Genomic DNA, 26,847 nt, shown 5'->3' with positions numbered 1-26,847 from the left:
GTTGTCCATTAACAAAGTGCTGAATCAATTATTGGTATGTGCCTGAGTGGACACACACTGAGGAATGCAGCCAGTATCTAATGAACAACAGTTTGCTACCGAGACTTCCACTTTCTCTTATAAAAGTATAAATTGGCAATAGGATTACGGCCAAAGTTGTTCCGTATTTTTCTGTGAAATGATTATGAGCTCACTTCTGTTTTGATAATGAAGGCACATCCCTGGACTCAAAATGTACAGAATGATGTAACACGTTCTTAATTCTTAGGATTGAATTGTAAGCAAAAGTCACAATAGGACCACAGCAGGGGAGAAAGAGTTAAAGACCTCTAGTCCCATGTTTGTATCTTGATCAGGTCCTCTATGCTTAATTCTGAGTAAGATGATACAAAACAGACATAGTTGTATGTAATATACAAAAAGTTAAGATGTCTTTGCAGCTTAAGTGTATGCATTTTGCACATCTTTTGGGTGCACAGACCTTGGGATTCTAATAAAAAAATAGACGTGACATTCCCCATCCCCAAACTACAGTATAGCATATAGCTTAGAAGAATACAAATTGGTCTATTGCTGTCATTCTCCAGGAACACTAGTGTAACCACAAGAGAACCAACATTGAACCTAGCTATTCTCTCAGTGTGATCAATTCCAGATATTTAAATAGACATGCACATACTCTAAGTCTGTTTAGTCAAGTTAAAAATTACAGACCTTAAAATAGCTTGCTGTGGGCATAATATGTGTGTAAGGTTGTGGATACTGAACCTTTTTAGTTCAAAATTTAAGTTACCCAAGCCTGATAACAGCAGCAAAGAACTAAAGCCACGATAGCAGGAAAAAACAAACAAACATACCGTACACATGGAAGTAGTAAGTGACAGTGAACATTACAATAAAAATGATATATTGACAGGATCCAATGAAATGATTCCGTGCTCAGAGCACCAAACACAAAATCTTAGGGAGTGAGCATGCAAGTGGTCATGTCCTAGTGTTTTTTGTTACTGGGCAGGATCATATAAGCATACAGCAGGGGTGATAAACCTCTGGTACTCCAGAGTTTTTTGGATCTCAATTCCCCAAATCCCCAGTCTATACTGCCATTGATAAAGGACTCTGGGAGTTTGCAGTGCCCAAAATCTGGGGTGTCAAAGGTTCATCACCCTAGCATAGAGAATCCTTTAGATATTCTAGTTCCAAGCCATGAAGATCTTATAAACGTAGAAGTCAACCAGCACCTTGGCTGGAATCCTATTGAGTAACCTAATGTTACACACTTGGTAGATCCAGTCACACCAAAGAAGGAGTGCTATTCATACAGCATTTCTGCAGGCACTTTGCATAATCGGCTGCTAGGGCATAACATTGAGCACATTATGCAGGCATGTTATGATATACATAGACAAATGGGATTTCAGTCATAGAATCAAACCAAGAAAATGGTTAATATTTGATTTTTTTAAAGAAGTTATATAATATAGAAACCTGACCATGGTCAGAAGCATAGTTCTATTCTACATATACATTTTAAAATAAAAATTATAGTACAACTTCATCCCACAAAGATTTGAGAGTGAATTTGGATCAAAGAAATCTTAATCTAAAAGATAAAATCAACACAAGCTCAAAACTGGTAGTCAACACTGAAAATACAAATTCAAATTATATAATTCTGTATTTTTGACATATTTCTAAAATATTTGTGCAAATAAGGAGATATTTTGACCATGCAGCTTAAAAAAAAGCAATCTTGGCACCAGGCAAATGTGTGTCAGAGAACAACCCAGAGTCAGGGCAATATCACAAGGGAGCCTGCTCTTCTGCTGGCAATACTTCTTATATAAAATAAACACAGTGAAGAGACCACTCTGATTACCTGAATGCAGACAACAAGCTTGGGGTCAAGATATCTGGAAGCGCACCTTTGGAATATCAGAAAAAACTGCAGTGAAAGACCAAAGTTTCTATCATTTATTGGTCATCAATATTTCATAGTAATGTGCATCGAGAAGTAATTTCATCCTCATCTTTTCAGAATGAAACACCAGAAAATGACCATGAAGCGACACGTCTTTGGACTCCCTTAGAATAGAAACTTTTAAAAATATATCTGTGACAAACATGTTTTGTTCATAGACATCCTCATCTTCACGGCTGTATCCAGAATGTAGAGTTTAAGTGCCATTTTTTTAAAAAGGGGATGTCTTGTAGTGCCACTGAACTTGCCTCATTCAAGACAGCCATCCAGAAGTGAAACAGTATCTTCAAAACCCCAAGAGAGGATGTTGTATTAAATACGTCTTGAAGAACTTAAATTATGTTTAGCATGCCTGTCCAGAGCTCTGAAACACACATGGAGCCAAACAGAAGGAATATTCTCCTAATCTTCTGAAGCCACTGAAACTTCACATGCTTTTGTGTTGTGTACATACAGAGGCACCCTGGTCTTTCAAACTGGCATGTTTCTATCATTTCATTCAAAGAACATAGGAATGAAAAACAAACCAGTGGCTCAAATCCTGTTCTTTAGTATAAGCCAAATGGTAACTTTCAGTTAATTCCTCCCTGCCATGACTCTGGAAGGTACATGTGCATGCTAGCTTGGTGTGTATTCACATGTACCCCAAAAATCACAATGGGCTGCTTTTTTTTAAATCAGAAAGGGACAGACCAAAAGTTCCTATTTGGCTTGTGCTAAGCAACAGGATTTCACTACTACATTTCTACATTAATTGAGAACAAAGATAATGTTCTTTAGAAGGTGATGGTCTCTTTCAAAACATGCATTTTCCTTGTGTGCATACAACAGGGTCTTGTCATTCTCTCAATAGGAGCTTCCTGCATGGTGTTGCACTTGGGTATATAGAATGCTAGGGAATTTCTTGACCCTAATACAAAAATGCTGCCATTTGATAAGGTTGAATGAAAGCCCTACTGCATGCACAAACCTTTGTACGTACATAAAATTTAAGGCTGTCTGTTTTAAGAACTAATTCCATACCAAAATATATTTTGTTCTGTTAGCTTTAACCAACAGTCAACTAAGGAAGCATAGACTTATTTCAGTTGTCATACTCCCAACCACAGATTGGATAATAACCAGACATATAAAGGAGGTAAAGCACAGGTGGAGAACGCATGGCCCATGTTGTTGGATTCAGATACCCATCAGCGCCAGTTGGCATGTCAAAAGTTTAGGGATACTGGGAGCAGTTGTCCACCAATATTTAAAGACTTGCAGGTTCCTCAAATCCAAGTCAAGTCTTGGTATATGTTTACAAAGAACACACATACAAAACTTATATTCCCATGGTCAAGTTAATCCCTCTAGGCAGCAGCTAAAGCATTTGTGACTTCACTCAGGTCCTTCTGGCTCCCTGCCCTCCTCCATCTATGCTCAGTCCTACAAACTCTTTCTTGTCACGCAGATACCACAGCCAATTTTTCTAAGAAGTCCATTCTTTTGTTCTCCAGGGCCTCCAAAAACCCCTGGATTCTCTCCTCTCGCTGAGCTCTTAATTCCTGTAAGAGTACCCGCCGTCTCTGAATATCTGCACAGGCTGTAGACCCTTCCTCTTTCAGCTTCTCCAACACACAGGCTTTGTCTTTTTCCATCTGCTGCCACTTCCTTTCTTCCATGTATAAATCTTTGGCTTTCTAGAATTAAAAAAAAAAAAAGGGGGGGGGGAGAATGATATATTAGGTCATAGAAGTGCCTTACCAATATGACATCTGTGTCTTTCAGATGCATTTAATTACAATTTCCATCATCACTAATCAACATGGTTATCACCACCAGCTTGGGAAATGCTGGAGTCAATGAACCAAAATACAAATTGCAACCAAAATTGGCTTTTGTTTGATCTGAGCCTCTTCTGATTCCTGCCCCCCATTCAACACACCTTAAAAAAAAGTGATTCTCACATTTTAAGCTCAGCCAGCTCTTCACTTCTCAATTAATTTTGCTTTATTTCCCTATTATTATCCTTTAGCTTCAGTTTAGCTAAAAAACAAATCCTGTTGTTACAGTGGATGTAAACCCATTAAAAGATTTTTACACTTTTGTGTTTCGCTACTAGTTTTCATCTTTTAAAACTACACACAAAAGAAACATCATGAAAATCAAACTCACTCCATTTCTAATCAGGTTGATTTGATGGTGCAAGTAGTGGCACAGTACTTTCCCCCCATAACTTCAATATCCACTAGTATAGATACTGTGCTAGAAACATCACAACGTGGGCTACTGAGTCCTCTGAGATCTTAACTAGTGAGTGAAGGCTTCCTTGCCTCAAGGTCTGATTCTATTGCTCCCTAGAATTGTGCATTCAAATACAGTACTAACAGATTTCTTCGTCATGAATGAAGTTCATCTACAGATAAAATATCTGAATAATGTCCCAATGTCCAGTGAAACAGGCACTGTAAAAACACACACATTTCATGCTTCTTAGAAGGAACAGAGCTTAAATGCCAGACAGTCAATGGTGAAGGGCTAATGGGAGATACAGTCCAAAATATAGAGGAGGTGTCTGATTGGGAAAGGCTATTGCTTGTCCAGGAATGGTGGAAGGTATTACCAAAACCAGAGACTGGATCTTTACTTTTGTTTTCTAAACTACAGCCCCCAAAATTCCTCTGACACCATTCCTTCAATACATAAAACAAACAAATGATCTTGGATATTGTGACCATATTGTGGGTGGGCTGCTTATTTTTCAGCAGCAACATTTTAAAAAGTTTTTATTTACATAAACAGATAATATGGTCTAAAAGGCACCTTAAACGGTGGATCTGTATGAGGAATGCACACACAAATCACACACACACACAAAAGATACACTTGCTAATAATTCTGTAATTGCCTTGCTGTGATGTAGAAATTCTGGAAGGAAATCAACCACAAAAGGGATCTGTCATTCACTGGTAAATTTATAAATCTGAAGAAAAAGATGTTCCCTTGAACAGAAAGTAGTTCTTTTGATACTAGAATTCAAGATAATCGGAAGATCTCCTCTGAGGAGCAAGTTTCTTCAGATCACATATATTTTTTTAAAAAATAGTTTTCTTCAGTGTTACAAATATGTCTGATTCTAAGAACTAAGCTATATTTAATATTCCTCTTTATGTGTTCTGGCTTGCATGTGTTAGGTTAGCCCTTAATCGGACACACCAAAGTCTTCAAGAAATGTCACAGAGGTATGAGGGATGGAATTTTCAGCTTCTCTGAACTGCAAATATCATAATTCTATTTTGACAGTTCCATCTGCTTTGCCAGCACCTTTCAAATACCTGAACGTGGTGCACTTGGGAGAAAGGTTTTGAGGCTTAACTTGTCTTTGTTTAGTTGTTTAGTCATGTCCGACTCTTCGTGACCCCATGGACCAGAGCATGCCAGGCCCTCCTCTCTTCCACTGCCTCCCGGAGTTGGGTCAAATTCATGTTGGTCACTTCGATGACACTGTCCAACCATCTCATCCTCTGTCGTCCCCTTCTCCTCTTGCCCTCACACTTTCCCCAACGTCAGGGTCTTTTCCAGGGAGTCTTCTCTTCTCATGAGATGGCCAAAGTATTGGAGCCTCAGCTTCAGGATCTGTCCTTCCAGTGAGTGCTCAGGGTTGATTTCCTTCAGAATGGATAGGTTTGTTCTCCTTGCAGTCCAGGGGACTCTCAAGAGTCTCCTCCAGCACCACAATTCAAAAGCATCAATTCTTCGGCAGTCAGCTTTCTTTATGGTCCAGCTCTCACTTCTATACATTGCTAGTGGGAAAACCTTAGTTTTGACTATGCTGACCTTTGTCGGCAAGGTGATGTCTCTTTGAGGCTTAACCAGGCTAAGCGCTACCCCAAGTGTCCTGTTCTGGCCCCAGTGCTAGCTAGCTGGGACACTGCCTTCGGAGCAAGGCACTTGGGCACAGCCTTGGTACCTAGCAGGAGTCAATGTTGGATGTGCCGACTCCACTGAATGAAGGCACAATGGCTGGAAGACCCAGGCAAGTATCCTGCAATGGTGCTTTCCTACAATCCTGAGAAATACAGGCCCGACTGCTCTGTGCTTATGAGTGAGGTTGTCCCTTCTCTGGGGAGATAAGGCAGATGTAGAAATCCTTTCCTCAGATTCCTTTATGGCTTCAAACTGTATCAACTGCCAAACTACAGTGGTGCCTCACACAACGATGTTAATTGGTTCCAAAAAAATCAACGTTGTGTGAAACATCGTTCTGTGAAACACCATTTCTCATAGGAATGCACTGAAAACCGGTTAATCCGTTCCAATTGGAACGGATTGCCATCGCTGAGTGAAAATCCCCATAGGAAACATCGTTGAGTGAAACAATGTTTCCTTCATTGGAATGTATTGAAGCCGACTCAATACATTCCAATGGCTTTGCGAAGTCCTTTTTCGCTCCTGTAAAAGTGTCTTGCAATGTTTGGAAGCTGTTTTAAATGATTGCAATGGTTAGTCCACCTCCTGAAACCTATGCAAACTGATTTTGGTGTTGTTCTGACACTTCGTTAATTTATGATGATTTTTTGTTTTTTCCATTGGAAACCATTAGACAGACCATCCAATGGTTTCCAATGGAGAAAATTCAAAAAATCATCATAAATTAACAAAGTGTCAGAACAACACCAAAATCAGTTTGCATAGGTTTCAGGAGGTGGACTAACCATTGCAATCATTTAAAACAGCTTCCAAACATTGTAAGACACTTTTACAGGAGCGAAAAGGGAGATTGTTGTGTGAAAATCCCCATAGGAAACATCGCTGTGTGAGGCAGCAAATTTGACAGAAAAAGGCATCGTTGTGTGAATTCATCGTTGTGTGAGGCACTCGTTGTGCGAGGCACCACTGTATGCAATGGTTGGGGAAGCCTGCCACCGAATGAAGGAAGATGGTACTGCATGCTTTAAAAACATATATTCTAAGGTCAGTAATATGCTTTTAAAAACTGAATGACACTGGAGATCACTCAACAGGCACGTCATGTTTCATGATTTTGAACTTATCACTCTGATATACATACTCTTGTTGTTGCAGATTTATACACTGTTGTTGGGGCCGAAATGGTGCTTTTGAGTCGCCTTGTAATGACATCTCCCCCAGTCTTCCAAGTGTGGCAGCAGGTCATTAATTGCTCAAAGTAAATCTGCAAAGCTCTTAACTTTCTTGGGCTCTTACCTGTAAAGCGTTATAATTCATCTGGAAACGAAGGATAGCTTCCCATAAATTCCAAAAGGAATACTCGGGCCACAACACAGGCTGGAACACCAGACAAGAATAGGATGTCTGCAGAAATGAGGATGAAAAGGAACTTAATGCACAGGCTGTGGGAAAAGGGATGTGACAGAATGAAATAAAAATGCTACTGAATTACTCTATAACATATCTATAAAACCTATCTAATTCATTCCTAGGTTGTCTGGAGCTCTAGAGCCAAAAGGCACTGGCGAGGAGGAAGCAGTCCCTGTTTCTCAGGAAAAGCATGAAGGCAAGGGAAAATAAATCTGCTCCCTAACTATTGGCAAATGAAGGAACCATCCCTGCCAGAAGGAATTACTCTAACACTGGGATTCTGGAGACAGTATCCTGCAGCTCAAGTTGCTACTGAAAGCACCCCCACTTCCCTTCTAAAGGTATTTAGTGGAAGACGCAGAAGGGGAACTAAACAGCAGGCCAAGAGCATATGGGGTCACCTTGGGTCCTTTTTAAGGAGAAAGACAGGATAAAAATATTTTATATAAATAAATAAATATGCCGAAGTATAAACGGTCTTGGAGACCAGCTCCCCTGCCATTTGCAACTATTCTAGCAGCAAAAATGTCGGCTCTGCTCTCTTTCCTTGCAAGAGGGCCCTGAACAGCTTTGTGCCTTCCCTAAATTTAGTAAGCTGAAGGCTAGGAGAGATTGAGGGACCACAATTCCCACAATCCCCACTAGTTAGCAGCTTGCTAAGGGATTCTGGGAAGTGTAAGTTCCAACAGGATGGCTAAAAGGCACTGGAGATAGGCAGGGAAAAAAAGAAAGAAAAACATTTCCCCAAGTGCAAATGTTTACTGTTCAGCAGTGCTTAGTGCATCTTGGAAAAACATGCTTTCCTCTGTTAGAAGCAATTATAATTAGAAATACACATACAGTGGTGCTCTGCTTGATGACAATAATCCGTTCCAGGAAAATCGCTGTTAAGTGAAATAGTCATCAAGCGGAAAAAAACCCCATTGGAATGTGTTGAAAGCCGGCTAATGTGTTCCAATGGGGAAATACCTCATTGTCCAGCGAAGATCACCCTTAGAGAACCGCCGATCAGCTGTTTAAAATCACTGTCTTCCGAAGCAGGGGTCCGGAAAGGAGCCATTTTGTGAAGGGAGGGAAGCCATTTTGCGGAACCGGAAAAATCATCGTTTAGTGAACAAACAGTTCGCAAAGCAGGCTCCTAATCAATGTCAAGTGAAAAAACCCCACTGGAACCATCGTTTTGCGATCGCAATAGCAATTGCAAAAAACTCATCGTAAAGCGATTTCATCATCTAATGGGATCATCGTCAAGTGGGGCACCACTGTACAGCATTTTAGTGTGACTACTATAGAAAGCTGAAACTGCAACTGTAATTAAAACCAAGTGGAATTCCATGAAATACTTTAAAAGAATACATGTAAAATGGACAGACTATGATATGGCTGGGAAGTGGCTAGTTAGAGAAGGCAGGAACCTGCAATACAGCTTCTCATTGCCTGGGATAAGCAAATTGCGTATGTAAAACATGGAAGGGAGCAAAGATTACTGGGGATATAATTTTAATTCTGCACAGTCTTTCTGCGTGAATTGGCACAAAACACCATAAGATCCTTGCTCATTCCACCCACCATATAGATATAGTTGCAAGCAAAATTATCCAAGCCCCATTGCAATCCAGTTTATTGTCGAAATTTAGATTTTAGCTGTTTGCAATGAACAAATCAAACAAAAGCAATTGAAATAGATGGATGCCACTTTAATATAAAAGTATGGAAATTCTATTGAACACACACGAATTGTATTTGCATGTTCTGTTGGAACATTCTTTTCAAAACAGATTGAGAAAAGCAGCCTTGTATTTCAGAGGCTCGGTAGCAACTGGTGTAGAAAAGGCAAGGCAGGTGAACATCGACATGTGGGGAAAGTGTCGAAATGTCCCCTGAGTAACTATAGTGTAAAACAGAGAAGGCTCCATTGTTCCACTTCTAAGTTGGCCATATTGCGCCTTCCCTGTATACATTTCCATTCTTTCTTTGCCATTTTGCCACTGTTTCAGTGGCTGAAATGTGTTGCTTAGCATAAACCAAACTTTCAGGTAACAAAGTATCCGTGCTGTGACTCTTGGGGCACACATGTGCACAAAGCCAGTGCATACATATGCTCCTAAGAACCGTGGCGGGAATAGAATATTTAAAGGGAGGAATGAACCAAACATTTAAATTTGGCTTATGGACATTGCCCAGAGTGATTAATGGCTCTTCTGTTACCCTCAGGTAGAAAGAGCAATCCTACGTACTGTATATTTACTCATTTAGCAACACCCTGTCCCAGGGTTCAGTGGCACTAAGCCCTTTTAAGTATGTTTAAGATTACTTCTGTAGTCTAGTATGCCATTTACAGTGGTGCCCCACTAGACGATGACCTCGCAAAACGATGAATCTGCATGATGATGACTTTTTGCGATCGCTATAGTTCTTCACAAAACTGTTTCCTATGGGCGATTTTCGCTGGATGATGTTTGGGTCCGTGCTTCAGAGACCGTTTTTTCGCAAGACGACGATTTTAATAGCTGATCGACGCTTCGCAAAACGGGTGTTTTTGGGACCAATGCTTCGCAAGACAGCGATTTTAACAGCTGATTGGCGCTTCGCAAAATGGCTTCCCTAAGGGTGATTTTCGCAGAACGATGACAATTTTCCCCATTGGAATGCATTAAACGGATTTCAATGCATTCCAATGGAGAAATGCTTTTCGCAAGATGTTTTCACAAGACAGCAATTTCAATGGAACAAATTAATATCGTATTGCGGGGCACCATTGTATTTACCCCAGCCTTCCTCAACTTAAGTATCCCTGACATATCCCATCTTTCTTGATCAGTATGTCAAAGGATAATGGGATTTCTGGTCTAACATGTCTGGAGGGCATCAAGATGGGAAGGCTGCTTTTATCTTGGCTAAAAACTGGAGCTTCAACTCGTGATGGAGTATAATGATTGCTCTTGGGATGTATTTTATTAGAATGTCCTGCTGGGGAAGCCAAACTGCTAATTTACACACACCTCTCCAAAAAAGGGGCCTTAGCAGAGCAGAAAAAGCAGATCCTGCTGTCAGCAGATGGGTTGATATAGTTTGCTTTTACCTGCCAGAGCATGAAATCACTCAGGCGCACCTCTCCAGAAGTTCTTATCAGGATGTCGGGGTGAGGTGATTTGGAGGAGTAAAGGCATTTGTCAATCAGTGACTCGGACACATCACTAAAGGGAAAGAGAGAGACAAGCACTGAAGTTAGGAAGGCCACGCTCAGCTTGGGTGGAAAATTCTGGAGGAATGCATTATGATATACTTAAGTAAACATGGATGCAAAAAGATAATCTCCCACACAAATTGAAAAGGCCACAACTACGAACACTGAATTTGACCTCAATTCAGCTGAAATCTGTGCAATAATGACTGCAATTAATGCCAATTAACTTTCTTTGTGAAATGTTTTAAAATATGCAAGAAAAGAAACTTAAATATTTTGTTATTAATATTTACTTATTAAGAATATTCTAACTGAGAACAAAAAGAGTTCTAAAAAATTAAGGAGTCCGTTCTTATCTATCTACAAGCCATATGCTCAACTGGCATTATGGATGGAGCTCAAAAGGAGCCCTGCTGGAAGGCCCGATGCAATTCAGCATCCCACACCACATTTTGTAGCAGTAGGTTTCATAGGTTAATGATGCGCTGGGTGAAGAAGTTCTTCTTTTCCTTTGGCCAAACCTGCCACCTGTCAAATTTTATCCAAGTTGCATTTTGGATGGTGAATCCCAGAAGAATCCTGGGGAATACTGTGCAAAAAACCAAAACCCTTTCAAAAGAACACTGATGTCCACCTCAGTCCAGGGTGTGGGGCAAAGCAGTGGTTCAGACAGGTTACTAACCTGTAACTGTAGTTTTTTAAGTGGTCAGACATGAATTCACACACGTTGGTTTCTTCTGTGCCTGTGTGAACATCTTCGGAACATTTCAGAGCCTAAAAAGTCCATTAGTCCACATGCCCTCCATTGTACGTTTCCCACCCTATAAAAAGGTAAAGGTTCCCCTTGACAATTTTTGTCCAGTTGTGTTTGACTCTAGGGGGCGGTGCTCATCCCTGTTTCCAAGCCATAGAGCCAGCATTTGTCTGAAGACAATCTTCCGTGGTCACATGGCCAGTGCGACTAGACACAGAACGCTGTTACCTTCCCACCGAGGTGGTCCCTATTTATCTACTTGCATTTGCATGCTTTCGAACCGCTAGGTTGGCGGGAGCTGGGACAAGTGACGGGCGCTCATTCCGTCGCGTGGATTCGATCTTACGACTGCTTGGTCTTCTGACCCTGCAGCACAGGCTTCTGCGGTTTAGCCCGCAGCACCACCACGTCCCTTTTCCCCCACCCTATAGCTAATCCTAAATTCCTTGAGTCTGCCATTGATAGAAACATATACTTACGTGGCAGGCTAAGGGGAGGAGGGTTATGTGAATTCACAGATGCCCACTCAAAGAACTACAGTTACAGATAAACAACCTGTCCTCTTTCTTTGTAGTCTGTAAATCACGCATATGAGTGACTAGTGAGCTCATTTAAAAGCTGGTGGGATGTCACACCAAGACAGGAGAAACCACTGTTCTGCCAAAGGTGGCCTCCGGTTGGTTTATTTATTTATTTTATTTGATTTGATTTATACCCCGCCTATCTGGACTATTTGCCCACTCTAGGCGGCTATCTCTGACATCCAGTCTGTAACGCTTGGTGAACATCAAAGGTTGCTGCTTTACAACTTGTTGCTGCTTTGCAACTATTTCTCAACTGAACTCCTTTGAGAAATGCTGTAGAAAAAGCGACTGCCCAAGCTGAGTGCCCCTTCAACAATGCGAGCACTAGCCTTTTTGCTATCTGGTATGCCCCAGATGTTCTTGGACTACAACTCCCAGAAATCCTGGCCAGCACAGCGCGTGGTGAAGGCTTCTGGGAGTTTTAGTCCAAGAACATTTGGGAACCTAAGGTTGGGAACCATTTGGTTTAGATAATCATTATGAGCTGATGTGCTCACCTTTCATAGATTCTGGCAACTTACGAACAGTCTAGAAGACTTTCAGAACTGTTTGGTGTATAATAATATATAGAGAGATATGTAAAAGATTTTGTCGAGGCGTTCAATTTTGATCAGGCTTTGGTGCTGGTGTTACTGTGGCTGGCTGTTCTTGGGATTTTGAGATTTCAGAAACTGTGTTTAAGTCTTTGGTGTGGAAAACCTGGAGCATTGTGGAGTTGGTTTATGTTAGTGTTTAGACAAAAGAACTGGAGATCTTGAAGCTGACTGGAAATGTGAACAATCGGTGTCATGAGATAGCTGGTAAGATTTTTTTTGGTTTGCACTGTGTTGTAGACAGGATCTATGTGTGTACTTTGGTACAGATGGCCCCAAAACCGATGGAGAACAAAAGTGGTCAGCATGGCAAGATATACAACAAGGTCTCTTAGGTTCTGGTGATTTTGAATCTGAAGCTCTGTGAGACTTGCTTTGGTCCAGGTATCCTCTGCTTTGATTCAATCAACCTTGATTCTGAGGTCCTTTTGCCTTGATACCAATGGGCATAAGACAATGATATCGACCAATACATAAGCAAGCCACAGTATGGAAGAACACATTTTTCCATGTGCCTCTTGATAATCATCGAGAATGGCAATAGAAAATGGCACTCTGGTCCTGCATAGAACTGTGCCATAGCATCAAAACGGTACGATGCAAAATGCATTGCCTCCTTAGTTAGTACTTGGGAATAATGTGACTTCTAGTGTCTCTTACAGGGCGAAGACCCCTCCTCCTTCAGTGTGGCAACAAAATCTGAAGAGGGATGATTATTTCTCATGATGTGGAGATGATTACCTGCTTTGTGCAACCAATGAGCTTGCCCAGAGTGGGGAAAGCTTCCTTAAGATTCCTCCAAGTGAGTTACTGGGGAGTAACTCAAGGCTGGCAAACAGGCACAGAGACACCCTATCCTCATAAATGGACCTGAGACATACCAGGTCCTCAAGCTCTTGCCTTTTCTAGCCACAAGGAGAACGGTGATGTCGGTGTCTGGTGATTCTTAGAGTTATTTAGTTTTTTAAAAAAATTACGGTATTTTATTTTTGTCTCTTTTGGCCTGACTGATATCCAAACCAATAGATTTCTTCTTCTTCTTCTGTCCAGAAGGCAAAACTGATTTAGGCACTGATGTTGCAGGTCTATCTTTGACACTGGGGGTTTGCTGACTGTCGTGTAGGCTCCACAGTCTGTGATGGCTAAAACCATCTGAGGGTTTTGCCAAGGTTGACTCCAACTGGACTGCCGGCATAAGTGTCTGCTTAGATAAAAAATTTTGTGCAGATAGAAATTGCCAGTACTGAAGTGGCCTAACTCCAGTGATATCAACCCCTTGTAGAGATTTTACCCAGAGATAAAATTTCAGCCAAGATTGTCTGTTACTTATGACTTCTTTGGTAAATTTCTGACAGATTCAACAATTCTGAGTTTGGTGCCCCTTACTAAGGCGACAAAGGCACTTAAGAGTCTCCATCAGTGAGAGGGATTTCACTGGAGCACTTCTTCTGCTAGAACCATAAAAGGCTGGAAAGCTGTACGCAACACAATGAGTAACAAATATTAATTTCTCTCTCTTTAGATAGAAGAAAAACGTGGAGAAGGATGAAGGGGAAACAGACCAACCGTAAGAATTATTTACACACTGAGTATTGAAGAACAACGGCTCTAGAAACACTCTCAAGGTGCTACGTTAGCAGTGGTTCAAAGGGAACTGAGCATTAGTTACAGAGTGCAGAGGATGTTCAGTGGAGAGGGTGTGGACTAACAAATTTTTTAGGCTCTGGACTGTTCGGAAGGTATCCTTGCAGGCTTGGAAGGAACCTATATGTGTGATTCACAGAGACCATGAAGAAGAAACACAGAATTAAAGAACAGCACGCTCCTTAATACTTGCTCCACCCAGGAATTGTAATCGCACCCAGTTCATCAGCAAATTTAGCTTTTGACTGGAAGGGCGGGACACTGAATTTCCTAAATAAATACAATGCTTGCTGTCAGCCTAACAGAAACATGCAAATATACCTGGGCATTTTTTCTCTTCATTCCAGCCGAGCTGCGATCGATAGGGATGAGATTTTTCAGAATTAACAACCCTCCAGTCCCACCATTCAGCAGGAAACCCCCAGGACAAAATGTGGGACCAGGAGCCCTGAACACAGCAGGAGGTAGAGCAGGCCTCTTACCTCCATTACATTTCTGTGCTGCTGCTTCAAACTGTAGGAAAATTGTCCTATTACAGTGTGGGAGTCACAAGAAATTCCCGAGACTCGCAAAGGAGCATGTGGGAACAAGTTTTGATTGAGGATGTCTCCAAAGACAGTGTATTGGAAACTAGTTTCCCCCATACAACATTGCAAATCACAGGGAATTGTCATGACTCTCACAATAGGGAAGGGTGCTTTCCCACTGGTTTGAAGAAGCAGCTTGGAAGGGAGTTCTGCTTAATTATGGGACTAGGAGCTTGTTAATTCTGAAAATCCCTTACCTAGTGACAGGTGTTGACAACTAAGATGTTATCATTTGCCTTCTCTATGCCAACTAGAGATGATGAGTGTTGTAGTCAAACATGCATTCACAGCAAAAGATTGAGAGAAGCTAAAGGAAGCTGAGGCTCCAATACTTTGGCCATCTCATGAGAAGAGAAGACTCCCTGGAAAAGACCCTGATGTTGGGAAAGTGAGGGCAAGAGGAGAAGGGGATGACAGAGGACGAGATGGTTGGACAGGGTCACTGAAGTGACCAACATGAATTTGACCCAACTCTGGGAGGCAGTGGAAGACAGGAGGGCCTGGCGTGCTCTAGTCCATGGGGTCACAAAGAGTTGGACACGACTTAACGACTAAACAGCAACAACAATCCTATTATTGCACACTGCTTTGTTAGTTCTCTAGTTGCAGGGTTTTTTCCCTAATGAGTTCCTCCTCGGTAACTTTCTCTTTTGAAATATAAAGGCAGCATGCACTGAACAGGAACTGGGATGATCCAAGTGCAAAGCCCCTTGCCTCCTATGCTCTGTATCTGATTCTCCAAGAGCCACTGATGTTTCTCTGCTCAAATGCCTGTTTTGGTACTTAAGGAAGATATGGGTAGCTTAGATTTATTGATTGAACTCTGGGTAACTTGGTACAAATCCACAAGAAGTTTCGAATCTCATCCAGCATTTTTTTAAAGACAACAGCAACAACTAAATAACTCTTCACTGTCTAGTACAGTTGGAATCAACAATGGTCATGGGCAATCAGAAACAGACTTTGTGTGAAAAAGCTGTGATTCCGCCTGGGATCTGGAACTCAGAACAAATTATTGTGCTCATCAGTTGCTCAGAGGTACCAGTGCTTAAATTTCAATCAAATGCTGTGCTCGACTCCAGTTGGTGGAATTCAGTGTTTGAGTAAGACACAAGACTCCAAGGCTGAAGTCTGGCCTTTTAAACTCTTTAATAACTGCTCTGAAAAAGGGAGGTCACGGCTCCATTCCTGACATTAAGGGCCAGTCAAACAGTACTGAGAATAGAACTATGCACTGAAGGTGGGCATGGAAGGATATCGGTTTTACAACCGAGGCAAAGACTAGTGAGTCAAGACAGTGCAAAAATCTGGTGTCTCTTGCAACTCACAAGAACTAAACTCCATTTGGGAGTGAAGGCAGTACCTGGGCTTAAGGTGCCATGAATGCACAGCTGGTTCCACATCTGATAACGCATATCATCCAAACACACCCACAATATTACCTGGGTTGAAGCAACCCTTCTTCCACGCCCCAAGCCAATTCTTTCACTGCATCACTCATTTCTTGCCTCGATGTGTACGCAAAGGCAATGTTCAAAAAACACCTTGAACAAGACAATTAGAGAGACAGAAATTATCCTTTGGGTATCTGCATTGACCGAAAGGCAGGAAATTTATCAGTACATCAATGCACATTGTGGATAAAGTGAGAACTTGGTTCCATTTTCTTTTGCCCAGAGGAACAGCAGCTTCAAAGGACCTGCTTTCCCCCTTCTCTACCAGCAAGAACATGCGCTACAACCCAAATTTAATGCCCGAGTTATTTTCCTCCCAACGAGCACATTTCTCCTCACCTATTTTCCTTTTGTGCCATGTGTCTTAGTTCCTAAATTTGAACAGAGGGCTAGTTTTATTATTAAGCTTGATAAACTACTTTTCAGGCTAGAGGCATAAAATGCCTTTGCTCCAGAGCAGGCGAGAGTGCAGCTTGTGACTCACAGGCAGCTGCCCTGCAGTAACTTCAATCCTCCCCATCTTGGCTTTTCTAACTTAAAAATTCTCTCCTTGCACCCTCTAAAGGGTATGAAGGACAATCTTACAGTGTTCTGACTCTGTTTTAGGTGCAGAAAAGGCTTTTATTTGTTTCAAAACCAGTAGGGATGGGAGGTCACTTCCAATTTTGAAAACCAGCTCTCTTTGGATATAAAACAGGCCACTGAAGGTTAAAAATAGCAAGACAGATGTTGAAGGAAAAATGAGTAGAGATGGGAATGAACCGCAATTCCATAGTTTACTATAGTTCCGGGGTTTGGCTGCACCGCTATTTTGTGGGCAGCCCCCAGCTTCCCTTGCCACGCTTCCTCTGATGGACACCCATTCAGAGGCAGCACCTGGAGGAAGTGGGGTTGGGAAGCTGTCTCCAAGTGGGCGGTTGCTGGAGGAGGCAGGGCTGGGAAGCTGGGGCACCCGCAGAACAGCAGTGTGGCCAAACCATGAGTTCAAGCTCATCTCTAAAAATGAATTATAACAGGACTCACATGTTGTAGTGCTTTGTTGCCAGCACAACCTTGGCTATTTGTTCCTGGATATCTCGTGGCAGGAGTGGCAGATCCCCAATGATCCGAACGCATACACCATGTTTCTCCAAGTTTTCCCTACAAAGGGCAAAAAAGACAAACATGTGGCTCAACTAAATAGATGGGCCAGAAATGTGTCGCTTGTCTGGTGTCGACTCCAACTGCACAACTTTCTATGGCAAATAACTGCTGGTTAAGTCAAGACTCGTTTATCTTGTCACACGGCAGTCACATGACTTGTGAGCGGCAAGAAAAATAAGCACTGATTTCTTAACTAGCAGCAATTCATTGGCAAAATGTAAGATATTAGAATGGTGTGAGTATGTAGCAGGATTCCAGCCATGGATGAGCATCATTCGAAGAATGCCAACATGTACCTGGGATTCACGAAACCAGGTTAATTGACTCCGAGTAATCTGCAAAGATGTTTTCCAGAGACATTACATGCATCTTTGAATAGGAGATTTTTGGGATAGGAGGGTGTCACAAGGGTTCATGTGCGGCATGAATTGGGAGCATTACCACCAGAAAGGAGGCAAGGCAACAACTCCTGCAACCATGAATTCATTCAAAGTGCACTATAGTTCAACAAATAACAACAAAACAAAAAAAAATGTGTACTTCAAAAACCTAAACTATCGCTATGGAGACAATTCAGTTACTTAGGCTGCAGTAACCCACTGAACATAGCGGGAGTTTCTTCTTAATTGATTTGCACAGCTATTAATGAAAACTATATGTAGATAAAAGAATAGTAACTGAAGTTAATGTAGAACAATAATGTAGACTCTGCAGAACAAAGATAGCCAGCTGTATTTACAGTTAGTTCTTTTAATTTAGCCCAGGACAAGAACAGATGTCCGGTTTTGCTGTCTCCAAGGGAGCTACAGTTATGCAACTTTTCCAAGCCCTGCACAGGGTGGGGACAGACATGCACAAGGCTGGTATAGACAAAAAGGGCCTTACTGTTCTTCTAGAAGGCGAGTAAATTTTTGTCTTGCCAGTTCCATGAGGCCTTCCACTTCTTCCTGAGAACGCTTGAAATTCTCAATACTGAAGGCATAAACTGTGACTTCCCGGACACCTAGACTCAAACACCACTGGAGGGTCTGTAAGAAAGGGGAAAGCTGCTGTAAGTGAATGGGGTAATAGGTTAGTTTTTTACTGATGAATTCTGGGCTACTATAAGTAAAGATAAGAGGTAAATATCACTGATGGCCTTCAAAATTACTGGGATACATGTTCTTTTGATAAAAGAATCATTTCCTAGAATGCACCTGTTCAGGTACATTTTTCTACATGCTTTTTAGGAAAAGTTTGCTTCTTCCATCTGCTTTCAATATCTCAATCGTGTTAAGTTTAGTCACTTAATGATACTGGGAAAGCAAAGCAAGTTCTTAATTTCCCAATATCATTAGGTGGTTAAGATCAGCAATACTGGGAATCTGAAACCAGATGGGAAATTTAAAGCAGTGGGCCTCGTGGCACAGTGGTTAAACTGCTGTACTGCAGCCAAAACTGTGCTCACGACCCGGGGTTCAATCCCAGGTAGCCGGCTCAAGGTTGACTCAGCCTTCTATCCTTCCGAGGTCGGTAAAATGAGTACCCAGCTTGTTGGGGGGGGGCAATGTGTAGCCTGCATAATTAACTTGTAAACCGCCCAGAGAGCACTTGAAGCACTATGGGGCAGTATATAAGCAGCATGCTTTGCTTTTGCTTTGCTTTGGTTAGATCCCATTGATTGCCAGAAATGAACCAAAATGGAGCGATCCAACTTGCAACTAAAAAACAGCAAGTCCTTACAGGAAGCCAGAAGGATGTGGGTAGGAACAGTCTGGTCTGCACTGCCACTTATGTCATCTGGTCACCAACAAAAGGAGTGAACCAGCTGATCTCCACAGCAGATGAAACAGCAGGACAAATGTCCATGCAGCCATATCTTCTCTGTTGTACCAGATCAACTGTGCTCATCTAAGATGTCTTTATGTTATGTTATTTATCTGGACTGTACCTGTGCCAGCTTTGCAAATCCCTGTGAATGTCCTTCCAGTTTCTTCACTTTATGCTTTTGGGCATAGCGGCGGTTGCCATCCATGATGAATGCAATGTGCCTGGGCATCGGTCCTGCCTGCACATAAAGAAAGGAAAAAGAGAGCCTGAAGAACCATGGAATGAGAGTCAGCCTGATTTCACACCAGACCTGTAACACGGGCTCACATGTTTGCCCACATTAAGGCCCATCCACTGTGGAAAAGCTTATACAGTGGTGCCCCACATAGCGACGATAATCCATGCCAAAAAAATCGTCGCTATCCGGATTCGTCGCTATGCGGGGGGGGGGGGGAACCCATAGGAATGCATTAAAACACGTTTAATGCGTTCCTATGGGGGAAAAACTCACCGCTATGCGGGAATCCTCCATCCGGCGGCCATTTTCGCTGCCCGGTAAGCGAGGGCAGGGCGCGAAAATGGAGTGGGCGGCCATTTTTTCCTTCCGTCGGCCATTTTGGAACCGCTGATCAGCTGTTTTTAGAACATTGCAATGTGAAGATCGGTAAGTAAAATGCTTACCAATCATCCACATCGCTATGCGGATTCGTCATTAAACGGTGCACTCGTTAAGTGAGGCACCACTGTACTCCAGTCTGGCATGGTCTAATGGCTTTAGACTACAACTCCCACAAACCACAGACAGCATGGAAAGCACTGGCTGGCAAGGTGACAGGAGTTCCAATCTAAAGTATCTGGTGAACGCCACATTACAGGACGGTGCTGCACAACAAGAATTGCAGGCAAGGAAAAGCATAGCGAAGAGAAAGAGAGCAACAGAGCCTTTAACTCTTGGAAAAAATGATACCTCCTTTAAAACCAGAGATGGGCAAAAGCGTGTCATCCCAGCTGTTGTTGGGCTGCACATCCCAAAGATCCTTCATTGCTGGGTATGAAGGCTAGGGCTGATGGGAGCTGCAGTTTAACAACTGGTGGAAAGCCACATGGTCTTCACTTTCTTTGGCATAATCATCGTTTAGTCAGAAACAAAACTATAGAAAGCTAAAGGCGGTTTTGAACATTACCCTGCCAGGTATAAAAACTACTATGGATTTGTAGTCTGCCAAGTCAACACCCCAGGATGTCAGACACTACCGTTTCTTGGAGCTTGGGAAAGTTTCTTTCTTTCTTTCTTTCTTTCTTTTTTTGGACTACAACTCCTAAAATTCCCCAGTGGCTTCCCACAGTGGGGGATCCTCAGCACTGTACACCGCAGAAGGCATTTCCCCTAAGCTCTGAACGGGAGGCAGAAGTCAAGGGGCTTCTACAGAGAATGACATGACAGATATCAAGCTACACTCATTGGAGCCTTCATCCGCTGTCTTTTATAATGTGAGTGGCAGGGATTGCAGGATCAGGCCTGAATCCCACGGTGCACTTAGCAGAACTCTTATTTAATTTTGAAACACACTGTATTGTGTTTTTTTGAAGAAATTAATGAAATACAGGAGTTAAATGTAGAGTTTACCCTGAGAACTGCACAGGTATCAGTCTTTGATAAAGAACAATGGAAATGGGCAGTTAAATAATTGACAACAAACTTAGTTTGTGCAGCAAGATTAATAATTATAACTAAAAATTGGAAATTAAAGCATGAATTTCCATTAAATGAATGTTATAAAGAAGTATGGAATATTGTTATCAATGATAAACTAACTTATGATATTAAGTTTAAAAAGGGTTTGACAAACAAATACCTTTAGAGATATTTGGGGAGCTTTTATTGACTATGCATTACTTAAAGGGAAGGGTCATGTAACCTCAAAAGAATCAATGCAGTTTTGGAAGAAGCAAAAAAGCCTCTCAGGGAAAAAAAACACAAGAAAAAAATGAGGACAACAAAAACATTGTGGCAACTTAAAGACTAACCTATATTTAAATGTGAGCTTTTGTGTACAAGCCTACTTCCTCAGGACCTTGTTGAAGTTCCCCCATAAAATCTATGTACACGGTCCCACCGTACTAACATGCATCTGAAAGCATTAAACTCAAACACCTTAAGAGAGTCAGTTTAAGAGACCGCTTACCTTTATTACACTGGCACAGAATTTCTCAAAAAGGGACAGTTCTCCTTCTCTTATCCATGACATGTTTTCCCTTACTCAAGTACGCTGCTGGAGATGACAAGAAAAGACAGTCAAACATCATGCAAGAAGAAAAGAAAGAAATCACAGCTTTGTGATTGTGGGGCACAATGATGGCCTGGTTTCATTCTGGAATTAAGTTTTAATTCAGACAAAGGGCAGCTGTGATGAACACAGGTTTCTGATTTCCCCCCTAGGTCTATAAAGCTATGTACGGCTCTTAGGGACATGTTCGGGGTGTCAGAATCTCTGGCCTGACATGGCCCTATGACCGCATTGTCTAATCTGACACCTTTCAGATGTGTTGAACTGTAAGTCAGCCAGTTTGGCCACTGACCAGCATGAGAGGTGTGACTAGAATTGTAACTCAACACTTCTGGAGGGCCCAAGGTTGTGGAACAGTGGCCAATGACAATGGTCCTCGGAGCAAGACTGGCTACAGGAAAGCATGGCTGGAAACCTAGGGCTTTTACAAGGGTAGGACTTCAGCTCTCTTAATCTTTTACCATTGACCACGCTGGGTCAGGTGCAACATTTGGAGGGCTAAATACAGTATTTCCAATCCATGCACTAAGAAAACATGGACTACTGCTGGGGGCAGGGGGGCGCTCAGGTTTCTTTGAACTGATCAGAACTTATTTCCCAGAAAATTAAATACCACAAGATCCACAAGACCTCAAGATCCTCAAAATGTGCTGGATGACAACTCTTCTCATTGTTATCAGTATGGCTACTGGCCAAGGTGGCAGCAGAAGTCAAACACGTTTGGGAGACTTGCATGAGGGGAGCAGAACTGGCTTACAGGAAAGAAAACAATATACAGACTATCTTTAGGAGCTAGTTGTATTTGTTGCTTTAATCATTTTTTTAGCTCCTTGGATTCCAGTATCAGAAGAAAGGTGGGAAAGAAAACAAATAAACAGAAAAGCTGAAATGGAAATACAATATTAATGCTTTGTACAAATTATTTTCTAACATTTTCCACAAACCGGTTACCTATTTAATATACTTATGTAATGCTTGTCTGTTTGATGACAATGTCATCAAAGCTACCAACATGAATTTGACCAAACTCTGGGACGCAGTGGAAGAAGGGGGCCTGGCATGCTCTAGTCCATGGGGTCACAAAGAGTCGGACACAACTTAACGACTAAATAACAACAAATGCTTGTCTGTTACAATATCCACTGCAATATATGTGTTTCTATGCAATAAGACATTTGCACAGTTTTTTTACAACTGAGTAATTGTGAAGGGATGTTAACCAGAAAGAACATATGCCTTGAAGCATCTCTTTATCTGGCCCAATGACTGCTACTGCAAATTTCCCTAATGTTACCTATAAACGATCACCCTAAATACCCATATCCCATGGACATTATCTGCCAGACAATCAAAAGGAAATTTCTCTAATTTGCCCCTCTCTGTCCGATCTCCATGGAATGCTACATCATTTGATGTTGACTACACATGTAATACATAACATTAAAGGGCCCTGTGTCACCTTAAGGACTAAATTTAATACCTTTTCATGAGCTAAAGCTTATGCCATAACGCATTTGATAGTCCTTATCATTCGGGGTTTTTGATGTTTTCTATTATAATTGACTGATCTGGCTACACCTTGGGGATTTCTTACCCACACAAGTGAAGCAACAACTTCTTGCAGTGAGAATAGCTTTGCTCACCTCATGAGTAATATTTACACACACCCATTAGCCCCTGTAATTGTAAATGCATGGGTTGTTTGTCAACCATGCCTTTCTGTTTTAACACCTGCGACAATACTCATCTATCTAGGAGAGGGGTGAGAAACCTGTAGACCCATCAACTTGAGCCACTGTAGTCAATAGCCAAGAGTGATAGGAGCTGGAATAGTCCTGCATGTCCAGTCACCTTCTGATGAGTCACAGTTGCCCATCTCTGCTTAACAAAGACTCTTGGAGCAAGTGCCATAAACTGCATTCCCCCCACCCCCCGGACAGCTATATACAGGTTTGCACTGTCAGTTACGCATCATCTCTCCTTGCTGCAATAACATCTACAACAACATTAGCCACATCAGGGAGTGCTTTGCCCCCTATATTCCTTATCTATTTGTCATGATAAGCTATAGGATTCTCTGCTCCTAGCAGAGCTGAAGGGAGAAGTAAATTGGAACAGAGAAGGCTGAAGATATAAGGATCACAAGAGAGCAATCAAAGAGGGAACACAGGACCCCTTTGAACAAGGACTTGCTGTGATCATAGACCTGTGTTTGTATCAGATTAAAAAATAGCTCACCCTCCAATAAAAAAATCACAAACAAACCCTGTCCACAGAAAAGCAGTCCATCAGGGAAGAGCTTTTAATTTAGCTTTCACAATGAAGGGATTAGAAACATTTTTGTTGCTGTTTCACATACAGGAGCTCCCGCCCCATTCCTTGCACGACAACTCTGAACACATTTAGGAAACTTATTAGCATCCACGTAGACAATCTGGATGGCCTGAAGAGAAGTGGCGGCACTTCTCAACGGATACCAATAAACTCCTCTGCTCTTTTTAATTGCCTGGGTGGCTGAGAAGAAGACGCACTGCATCCAAAGAGGAAGATGTAATTATCCCCTCTCCTACACAGGAAAGGGGAGAAGGTGAAACCCTACTTTGAAAACAACAAACCAACATGTTATCTTCTATGATACAGCAAAATAAGAGTGGAAGCAAAACTTGAAAAGTGGCCCAGTGTGTAATCATATGTCTTAAGAGTGGGTTGTAACAATTCCAAACCATGCTACAAGGATGCTTGAGACTCCACTTCTTACAGACACGCAGCATCAATTTTTGGACTCTTGGCTACAGTTTTTCTGCAGTATTCAGATACTCATCCTGATGAAGTGGAATTTTCTCCACAAAAACTTGCAATTTGTTGGGGTTTTTTTAGTGGTTCAATAAAATGTATCACCGACTCTTACATATGTGCTCACTTGTTGGAACATATACAACCCACAAGAGTTACATGCTTCAATTTATCAATAATCAGTATTGCAATTTACTGTAAAGATTAATGCATCACCTACAAAACATCCAAAAAGTGACAACTTCTGACTTGAAAATGCATGCTCTCCTCAACCCAGTTCTGTAACAGAATTTAATGTGAAGCCTATGTATTAGCAGCACCCACCACAATATATACACATATACACACACAACCCAGAAAAGTCATGGTGAAATGAATGGGTTTTACTCCCAGATAGGAATACCTCAGATTTCCTCTGCACACTTGTGCTCCCAGACTTCGGAACTCCCTCCCACTGGACACCAGACTGACCCCATCTGACCTTATCTTCAGGGAAGTTTTCTCTCAGTGACAGGCTCTGGATGGGATGTTTAAAATGAATTGTGTCTTGCTGCTTTGAATTTTTTTTAGTGCTTTAGTTTACCATTTCTTACAGTGGTATTTCTTTAACCCTTTAAAGTATTTGTATACTTATTTTTTTTTCAGCTTTAAATACTGTCTTTAAAGATGCAAACCACCTTTGCATACTCACTGTTTTTAGCTTCACATATTATCTTTTAATGATGTAAGCTGCCTTGGCTTCTTTTTAACGAGAAATGCAGAGTCAAAATATTTTAATTAATAAACCTAACTAGCTAAGTAAATAAATAAATGCAAACTGCACTCAATAATCGAATTCTGATTGGACATGCAGGAATATCCAATTAACCTGTCCTGGGCTGGTGTGTATGTTTAGCCTGCACTTTTCACATACGATTCCTTCAGAAAGACCCCCCCCCCGCTTTATACTGTAACCCCAGTGAATTGAATAAGATGCCAGGAGGAGACATAAGTATCAACCACTAAGAAAGAAAGACTAGCTCAATGAATGCAATGGTTCTTTTTTAAAATAAACACCAAATATCTGCCACCCATAGCAACCCAGGGCAGAAAAAGCCTGGAAGCAAGGGAAGAAACCCCAAGGGAGCGGCGGGCTGCCTCTCCCGCGGACCCCCTGCCCACCCCCTTTCCTACCCCGGAGGGGGAGCGAGACGACAAAGCCCCATGCCCGGACCCCAGCCCAGGGATAGCAGCGACAGCACCTCCCGGTCACGACTCACCGCTTCCTCCCCTGCTTGCCTGCCCGAGCTTCCCCTCTTCCCAGCGGACTTCCTCCTCCGGCAGCTGCCCCAGCTGCTCTGCAAGCGGGTGTGACGTCCGCGCTTCCGTATAGGCCGCCCCGCCCCGCCCCGTCCTCCCAGTGGCGTCAGGCTGGGAGTGCGCTTGCGCTTGCGCGCAGAGGGGAGAGGAGTGGGCGGGGCCAGGGGCGGGGATTCCGAGGTCTGGCCTGGTCAAGCGCCGGGCGGGAAGGAGGGAGGGCGCGAAAGGGAGCGAGGTGGGCGGCGGCGGGGGGGTGGGGGTGGGGGTGGTGGTGGTGGTGGTGGTGGTGCGTCCCCTTCGCTGCGCCTGATCCTATGGCTGGCCATCGGCCTCGCAACCGCACGTTTATGGGGAAGTAAGGTTTTATAATAATAATAATAATAATAATAATAATAATAATAATAATAATAATAATAATAATAATAATAATAATAATAATAATAATAATAATAATAATAATGAGTAGGCATCCTTCAGTCTCGAAAGACTATGGTATCGTGCTCTGTATGGAGGACTTGGAACAGCGTCTAGTGTGGCTGAGGAGGCCAATTCGAGAGTGACAATCCCTTCCACACTGGAGACAAATCCAATCTGTCCCCTGTCCAGCTCCCTGGTTTTGCTTCCTTTGTGACTTCCTCTTTGCCTCAGCCTGCTGGACAAGGGTCTCTTCAAATTGGGTGAGGCCGTGATGTACTGCCTGCCTCCAGGCTGAACGATCAGATGTCAGAGTTTCCCATCTGTTGAGGTCTATTCCTAAGGCCTTCAGATCCCGCTTGCAGATATCCTTGTATCGCAGCTGTGGTCTCCCTCTGGGGCGATTTCCCTGCACTAATTCTCCATATAGGAGATCCTTTGGAATCCGACCATCAGCCATTCTCACAACGTGCCCAAGCCAGCGTAGACGTCGCTGTTTCAGTAATGTATGCATGCTGAAAATTCCAGCTCGTTCTAGGACTACTCTATTTGGAACTCTGTCCTGCCAGGAGATACCAAAAATCCGTCGTAGGCAGCGCATATGGAAGGTGTTCAGCTTCCTCTCCTGCCGGGCACAAAGGGTCCAGGACTCGCTGCAGTACAGGAGTGTGCTCAGGACACAGGCTCTATAGACCTGGATCTTGGTATGTGTTGTCAGTTTCTTATTGAGCCATACTCCCTTTGTGAGTCTAGAGAACATGGTGGCTGCTTTCCCAATGCGTTTATCCAGCTCGGCATCTAGAGAGAGGGTGTCAGAGATGGTTGAGCCGAGGTACACAAAGTCATGAACAACCTCCAATTCTTGTGTGGAGATGGTAATAGAGGGAGGTGAGTCCACACCCTGGCCCATGACTTGTGTTTTCTTCAGGCTGATTGTTAGTCCAAAGTCTTGGCAGGCCTTGCTGAAACGGTTCATGAGTTGTTGGAGGTCTTCAGCA

General features: G+C 42.4%; 1 protein-coding gene across 2 annotated transcripts; it reads right to left on the bottom strand.

Annotated features, from left to right (window-relative positions):
- Nucleotides 1-1,960: 1,960 nt before the first annotated feature.
- On the bottom strand, nucleotides 1,961-25,541 carry DHDDS (dehydrodolichyl diphosphate synthase subunit). 2 transcript variants are annotated; one of them, XM_020806917.3, is made up of 9 exons: nucleotides 25,396-25,541; nucleotides 21,242-21,328; nucleotides 19,177-19,293; nucleotides 18,132-18,274; nucleotides 17,127-17,243; nucleotides 16,092-16,193; nucleotides 10,383-10,497; nucleotides 7,187-7,294; nucleotides 1,961-3,660 (listed from the first exon to the last, which is right to left on the bottom strand). In XM_020806917.3, exons 2-9 carry the CDS (start codon nucleotides 21,302-21,304, stop codon nucleotides 3,424-3,426), a joined length of 1,002 nt encoding a protein of 333 aa, XP_020662576.3. In that variant the 5' UTR covers nucleotides 21,305-21,328; nucleotides 25,396-25,541; the 3' UTR covers nucleotides 1,961-3,423. The 2 variants fall into 2 exon arrangements, with proteins under 2 accessions (XP_020662576.3, XP_020662578.3); XM_020806919.3 differs by having other exon boundaries at nucleotides 21,242-21,325; nucleotides 25,396-25,508.
- Between the last annotated feature and the right edge of the window lie 1,306 nt (nucleotides 25,542-26,847).

Source organism: Pogona vitticeps, chromosome 9 (genome assembly GCF_051106095.1).
Source record: "Pogona vitticeps strain Pit_001003342236 chromosome 9, PviZW2.1, whole genome shotgun sequence".
Lineage (NCBI taxonomy): Eukaryota > Metazoa > Chordata > Lepidosauria > Squamata > Agamidae > Pogona > Pogona vitticeps.
The sequence above is the reverse complement of the archived record's forward strand: the minus strand, read 5'-3'. Positions and strand labels throughout refer to the sequence as shown.

Coding starts and splice junctions, on each gene's coding strand:
- DHDDS (XM_020806917.3), bottom strand. CDS start 21,304: ATGTCATGGATAAGAGAAGGAGAACTGTCCCTTTTTGAGAAATTCTGT. Junction 18,275..19,176: donor GATTTGCAAAGCTGGCACAG/GTACAGTCCAGA, acceptor CCTTTCTTACAG/ACCCTCCAGTGGTGTTTGAG. Junction 3,661..7,186: donor TGAATTATAACGCTTTACAG/GTAAGAGCCCAA, acceptor TTTTAATTCTAG/AAAGCCAAAGATTTATACAT.